The following is a 7,628-nucleotide window of genomic DNA, read 5'->3' on the forward strand; positions in this document are numbered from 1 at the left end:
ATATATCTTAATAAAAATGTATCAGTGACTGTGAGTTTTGCAAACGTGTCATACGAATATTTTATTAGTGTTAATGTTAACCCCACCAAGAATATTTAAATACACTGAACCATGTGTTCAGCTTTAATGGCTGTACTCCTGAGATTTACAGAGGAAAAAAATCGTGAGAATGAGTTTAGTATTTAGCTATGACTGATTAAACGCGCAAATACTTTATTGCTCCTGAGAAACAGGTTACACTGAGTGGAGCGGTCGACCGTTTCAAGATGGCGGCCCTACAGCTCGTCAGCGCAAATAGACGATAGCGGTCAATGCTGTATCTAGTCATATATGATATCTATGGGTTCAAACCCCAGTCCCGGGGTCTTTCTGGGTGGAGTTTGCATGTTCTCTCTGTGCATGCGTGGGTTTTCTCCAGGTACTCCGGTTTCCTCCCACAGACCAAAAACATGCATGTTAGCCTGATTGGTAACTCTAAATTGTCCCTAGGTGTGAGTGAGAGTGAATGGTTGGTTGTCTCTATGTGTCCCTGTGATGGACTTGCGACGTGTCCAGGGTGTCCCCCGCCCCTCGCACAGTGATTGCTGGACATGGGTACCCACGACCCCCGTGACCCAAAATGGAAGAAGCGGGTAAAAGATAATGGATGGATGGATAGATGAGATAATGGATGGAAGGATATTAAATAACTGGTTACAAAGAAACTTAACTCTTTTTGGTGGGACACTACTAACCAAAATGGAGACTCTAATAAGACTTTTTTTTTAAGCAAAGTATTTTTTAATTGGAGAAGTAAATATGGTCACTCATTTAATGGATGAAAAGGAAACATGAAAGCATGAAAAGCATGAACTTTGGTGTTCTGATTAATGTTGTTAATAGAGTTTTTAAAAATAAATAAAACTCTCTCGAACAACTGACCAATCCAGAAGAAGCCTGAACAGACACGTGGTTTGACTGTCAGTCAGTCAGAAAGCCGGGTGGATGACGTAGTTCCGCCAGCTGTTTTTGTTTTGCTCCTGTTTTTTTACCGGGTTCCGGATCTTGTTAGAGGACTGATCCCGAGCCGAATTTGAACACAGTGGATAATCCGTCCTCACCCGGTCCGCATTCCTGCCGAATTGGAGCCGTCCTACGCCGACATCGAGCGACGAGGTGCAGCCAATCCCGGGCATCCAGTCCAGATCGAAGGGAGGAAAGGAGGTCCCCCGGGATCAGGATGGAGATCTCTGACGGTTCAGACACCGCCGACAGGGTGGACGGACCAGGACGTCGGCGGGTTAGCTGTGCCTCTTTCAACCAGGACTCCACGTAAGTAGCTAGCTAAGTATATGGCTATAACAAATACATAGACGTCTCGATGAGCGGGCAGACCGTTGCAGTGGTACGTCAGAGCGGCCGCCATATTGAATGTGGCAGATCTGCAGGTCAACTTTTTTTTTTTTTTTTTTTCGGTATAGAACTTTTTTTTTTTTTTTACTTTATTGAACTACTGAACATACAGAACAAAAGAACACAAATAGAACAACAAATGACAATCTCAAATTACAATGATACATATAAACATACAAATATCTACAATCATACCTCCTAAGGTCAATATATTCTTAAACAAATTATCGTATCAACCATCATAAACTTAAAATTTAGGTAATAATACTATTTGAGATTTTGCAAATAATATAGTACAGTAAATTAAACAACTAACTATTTATATAAGAATCTACATAATTACTAAAATAATTTGTCAGAGGGCTTTATTATCTGAGCGAGGTGATCAGAGCTTTTTGGCTTGTGGTTTTTTAGCACAGTCTAATGAAAGTTTTAATAACTGGAGTTCTTGTTTGAATACAGACCATAATGGTTTAGAATTGCCATATCTGCATTTATGTATATAGAATTTCAATATTATGATAATGTTATTGACAAAGTATTCATCTTTTTTATTTTCAGATACATATCCATATAATATATTCTGAACGGAGAAGGAGTCTATGTTCATAGATTTGATGGTCAGGAGATCGTGAAGGGATTTCCATAATGTGTTCACAGAATGACAGAAATAAAATAAATGTTCTGTTGTTTCAGGTTCGTTACATATAGAACAGTTATCACATTCAAATTTAAATCTATTTATGATCAACTCGTTGGAAGGATAAATATTATTTAGAGTTTTGAAATGTAATTCTTTATATTTAGGTGGAAGAGGGAAACCCAGATATGTCGTCATTATTTTTATTCTTTCCTTCTTATCATAGAAATCATGAAACTTTCTTCTTACCTGACCAGAATATATTGTTTTTATTAAATGTTGTCTTAAAAATTTGTTGTTGCATTTATTGTGTGTTAAATTTAGTCCACTGAGATTGATGCTCGGTAAACTAATTGTTGGTTTAGTTTCATAATTATTCTTTATTAACTGAACAAATGCAGTTGGTATATTTTTTGTTTCTTTATCATGGTCTTTTTTGGTACAGATTAGATTATATTTTTTTGTGAATTCTTCAAAGTCATATAAATTTCCCTTTTCATCCATGAGATGAGTGAGTGACCATATTTGTTTCTCCATCCATGTTTCCATGAACACAGACTTCCTTCTATGTAAAACGACTCTGTTGTTCCAAAAAGGACCATCATGAGGACTGAAGTTATGTTTGTATGCTGGTTTCCAGTTCAATAACACCTGTTGGTGAAAAGCAGATAATTTAACAGGTAATTTAGGAATGTCAAAGTCACATCTTAACAGGAAGTCAATACCTCCAACTTTACAAAAACCAAAGTGGGGACAGCAAACCCAAGCTCATGACCATTTTTAAGAAAAGATTGAAGCCATTTAAGTTTTAATACGCCATTCATTATTTCAATATCTATTGCTTTAATCCCACCATCTTCATAATTTTTAACTGTATCTCCTTTTTTGATATAATGATGTTTATTTCTCCAAATAAAGTTAAAGTTTAATTTATTAATTTCCTTAATAATCTTTGGAGGTATGGCTATGGAGGATGCAGGGTAAACCAGTCTTGATAGAGTCTCCATTTTGGTTAGTAATGTCCTACCAGAAAGAGTTAAGTCTCTCTGCAACCAGTTATTTAATATCAATTTGCATTTAGTAATATTATTGTCAACATTCAGTTTGACACAATTGCAGTTTTTGTGACCCAAATGCCCAGATATCGAACCTCCAGTTTGACCGGTATATTGTAATAAGATGATTGAGAACAATCATGAATACTCATTAAATCACACTTTTCCAAATTTAACTTTAATCCTGATGCTTTAGAGAATGCTTCTACTGTTTGGATCGCCAGTGGAATCTGATCTTTATTTTTTAGAAACAGAGTTGTATCGTCTGCTCGCTGACTTATAATAATATTCTGATTCATAATTTGTAAACCATGAAGTCTGGAGTTTCTTATAGAGACAGCCAAGAGCTCAGTAACGGTGATGAACAGGAGAGGTGAAACACTGCATCCTTGTCTAAGCCCTCTTTTTATTGTAAATCTGGGACTTGTTCCTTCTGCTAAGGAAACACAGCTGTTAACATCTGTATGCAGCATTTTGATTATGTTTAAAAACTTCTCACCAAAGCCAAAATGTTTGAATGTTTCAAAAATGAAGGGATGCTCCACCGAATCAAAAGCTTTCTGAAAATTCAGAAATAAGATCATACCGTCATCAGGAATTAAGTGGGCTTATTCAATTAAATCTAGAACCAGACGAATATTGTTATTAATTTATCTACCTTTGAGAAAACCAGACTGAGTCGAGCTAATTATATCAGATAAACCTTCTTTTAACCGAGCTGCAAGAACTGTAGTAAATATTTTATAATCTGTGTTGAGAAGTGTGATGGGTCTGAAATGATTCAAGTTTGTTTTATCTTTTCCTGGTTTGGGTATCAATATGATGACACCCTGTTTCATTGTTGTCATCAATTCTTTTTTATGAATACACTCCATAACTGCATCAAACAACAGTATTTTTATGTCCTTCCAGAAGAATTTGTAAAAATTTGCTGTAATACCGTCTGATCCAGGAGCTTTATCTGATGCTACATTTTTAATAACACAGTCAAATTCTTCTATTTGAAAATCCTCTTCACAAATGGACCTAAATGTCTCATCGATGTTAGGGATCACATTTTTAATTTTTATAAAAAAGGATTCTGAGTCTTGTTTAGAATATGAGGATGTGAACAGATTACTGTAAAAGTCCTTAACTTCTCTGGATATTTGTTTTGTTTCTGTAACTTCCTCACCATTAATTATGAGACTGTTCATTGTATTTTTCATCTGTCTTTGTTTTTCCAAATTACAAAAATATGAAGTATTTTTCTCACCCTCTTCCAGCCACCTGACTCTTGACCGTATGTATGCTCCACGGGCTTTATTTTGATCATATTCATCCAGTTTACATTGTAAATTATTCATATTAATTTTGTCTTCCTCACTCCAGTCAGATTTATGATAATATAAGATTAGTTCCTTGGTTAGTTTAGTTTCTTCCATTTGTCTCTCTTTTTGTAATTTTTTGCTGAAGGAAATAGAAAATTTTCTAACAGTAAATTTGAAGAATTCCCATTTTTGTCTCGCTGTCACTAAACTTTTGTCATTTTTTACATCTTGAATTATTTTACTTATACTTTTACAATATTCGTCATTCTTTAATAAGTTAGCATTGAATTTCCAGTAACCTTTGAAATTATTTTTAGTTTCATTTTTGGATATTCGCAGGTTTATGGTGCAGTGATCACTTAAAGGGCTACAAGAGATCTTGGCTTCTGTGACGTGTTCAAGTATAGAATCTGTAATTAACCAATAACCAATTCTTGATCTTGATTGTCCGTTAGGTTTAAACCAAGTATACTGTCTAATGTTAGAGTTTATGTTTCTCCAAACATCAACAAGTTTATTGGTATTCATAAAGCCACCCATGATTGGGTTTAATGTCATCTGAGATTGTTTGGAAGGGCATCTGTCCATCATTCATCTGGAGTTCAATTAAAATCACCCCCAACAACAACGTGCTCAGTGGGATAATTCAACTGCATTTTTTTTATAATTGCTGTGACTTGATGTAATAACTGTTTGTTTTTTTGGTCGTTGTTGTATCCATAAACATTAACAATGATGAACAAATTGCTGTCGATATCTAAGACACATGCTGCCCAGTGTCCAGCATCGTCTATTTCCTGAAAAATGACCTTTCCTGGACATCTATTGAAACAAATAGCTACTCCTGCAGAACGATTTGTGCCATGAATAAAAATGATCTTATCAGCCCATTGTTGAGTCCAAAACTTCACATCAGTGAACTCCGAGTGTGTCTCTTGAAGAAAGAAACAGTTAGCCTTTTGACCTTTGCAAAATAAAAAAACAGCCTTACGCTTAATAGAGTCTTTGAGCCCTCTTGCATTAAAAGAAGAAAATAGAATCTCAGTCTTTAAATTGAATACTGAACACATTAAGAACAATAACAATAGAAAACAAATAAAAAATAAAAAACTTAGGTTATAGGAGGTAGAGTAAAAAACCCTGAGAGTAGAGTCCCCTTAATAGACCCTTGAAAAACAAAAGAATCTCCACTGTAACAGAAAAGCTTCAAGTTTCATCTAAACATCTAAACAGTGCTCGAACTTCAGCTAAAAAATTCTCCTCCCTTCTATGTAGGCGAAGGCTCCTCTGAATCCTGCAGCCTTACCCTCCTTTCTTGCCTGCTCAGTTCTCGGCCACAGCGCTTGTCTTGACTTCAAGTCCTCCTGGCTCAGGTCCTCTGCAAACTTCAGACCTTCATCTCTGCAGATCTGTGATGACTTTGTTTTCTTCCACACCTCATCTCTGACACTTCTCTTGGAGAAGAGGATTATAATTTGTCTGTGTCGACCTTCCGTTGATCTTCCCACTCTGTGAACGATGTCAACAGCATCCTCCATCTTTCCAGCCAGATCAGGGAGAATTCTGCTCAGCAACTCCACGACTTCAGCTCTGATGTTTTCATTCACTTTCTCCTTTTTTCCTTTAATCCGTAGGCACCATCTTCTTTTATATCTTTCTTGACCCGCCAAATGTTCCTTCATTTCCTCCTTTTCCTTTAGAAGAAGTTCGACTTGCGTCTCCAAGCTTTTAACTTTGTTTTTACACTCTTGAATATCCTCAGAGTTCAGTTGCACCGTTTTAGCTATCGATGCTAGCATGGAGCTGTGTTGTTGTAGCTGGCCGCTAATGCCCTCCAGGCGGTCATCAACATGTGCTCCCAAAGTTTCAACACGCGTTCCCAAAGTTTCAAAACGTGTTCCCAAAGACTCTAATGCACAAAGGATGGTCCCCACTGCCTTCTCCGAGACCTCCTCCTCATCACCGGTACCTTTCATTTTCTTTTCCGCTTGTTTCTTATCAGGTGTATTTGTTGGTGTGGTGGCTCCTCTGTCTCGTTTGCTATTAGCATTAGCCGCCTTCATTGGCTCTGCGTAGCTGTGCTCCGAGCCTTCCGACTGACGACTCGGAGTAGATTTAAAAAGCCCTTTTTTAGAAGTTTGTGGGTCTTTTCGTTGGCTCATCTTTGTAACTGAAGTCAAGCAGCTGTATTTCTTGTGGAGTTTACTTTAAATCTCTTTTAACATCGGGACTCATTTAAGAGCTCTGAGTGATACGTCCGTTCAGCACGCCATCAGTCCGGAACCTCCGATCTGCAGGTCAACTAATACAAGGAAGTGGACTGAAGCTCCATCAGGACTTTTTGAATGAATTCAAGAGTGTACTGTAGATTTTTTGGATATTTTAGGTTGAGTATATGAACCTGAAGAACGACAACATCTGTTACAACAACAGAAGACACTTCATTCAGGACCTGTGTTCCATCGATGATTATCTTGATGTCTTTGGGTGGATGGAAAAGATCCTCTCTCCCAGTGACAAAGATCGCCATGGTGCCAGATGCAGTTGGTCTTTCTCCTGCACATCCTGTAAACACACCAAATAATAAAGAAATGAGAACAACTGAAAGAGTAAAAGAGTGCAGATCACTGCCAAAGCACAACAGTCAAAGCAGTCTCTTTACTTTCTGAAACACTGGACAGTTTACCGGCTAGATGACAACAACAAGAGTTCTCAGTTAAAATGAATGTAGGTGCTACAATAAAGATCAAAGAGTCATCAAAAAAATTATTTGTTTCTCCCACTCTGGCATGCTGTTACTTCAGTTTGAGCCCAAATTCAAAAGACAAAAATAAAATGAGTTTATAGCAAGGAGAAGAAAAAATATCCAGTGCAATGTTGCATTTCAAACACAAAAAGGTGTGTGGATGTTGCTCGTGTTAGTGCATCATATCTTCTTACCTGGTGTTCTTTCAAAAGATGCTCAACAGGTTCAGGTAGATCATCAGAGCCTGAGTCTTCTCAGATACCTCATCTAAAACTTGTAAGATCCTGGTGGTCTGCTCATTCACTCGTCCTCTCTTGCTCCTGATGACCTCTAGCAGTTTGGTGGAGTGTTTGTCCAACTGTGACCCAGAACTTCCAGTAGGCTGCAAAGCAGAAATACAGTGTAGCTGGTGGACACTTTCCTGAAGCTAAAAGAGAAAACATTATTTAACACTGAATATTTTTAAATTTACTAAAAACTATAGT

At 37.2% G+C, this 7,628-nt stretch overlaps 1 protein-coding gene across 1 annotated transcript in view; it reads left to right on the forward strand.

Moving 5' to 3' along the window:
* Window positions 1-1,219: 1,219 nt before the first annotated feature.
* Window positions 1,220-7,628, forward strand: part of wipi1 (WD repeat domain, phosphoinositide interacting 1) — a 78,389-nt gene continuing 71,980 nt past the window's right edge. The window contains exon 1 of the mRNA XM_037689316.1: window positions 1,220-1,311. Coding sequence (XP_037545244.1) covers window positions 1,220-1,311 — 92 coding nt within the window. The remainder of the gene's footprint in view (window positions 1,312-7,628) is intronic.

This window comes from Nematolebias whitei, chromosome 15 (genome assembly GCF_014905685.2).
Source record: "Nematolebias whitei isolate Nwh7 chromosome 15, NemWhi1, whole genome shotgun sequence".
Lineage (NCBI taxonomy): Eukaryota > Metazoa > Chordata > Actinopteri > Cyprinodontiformes > Rivulidae > Nematolebias > Nematolebias whitei.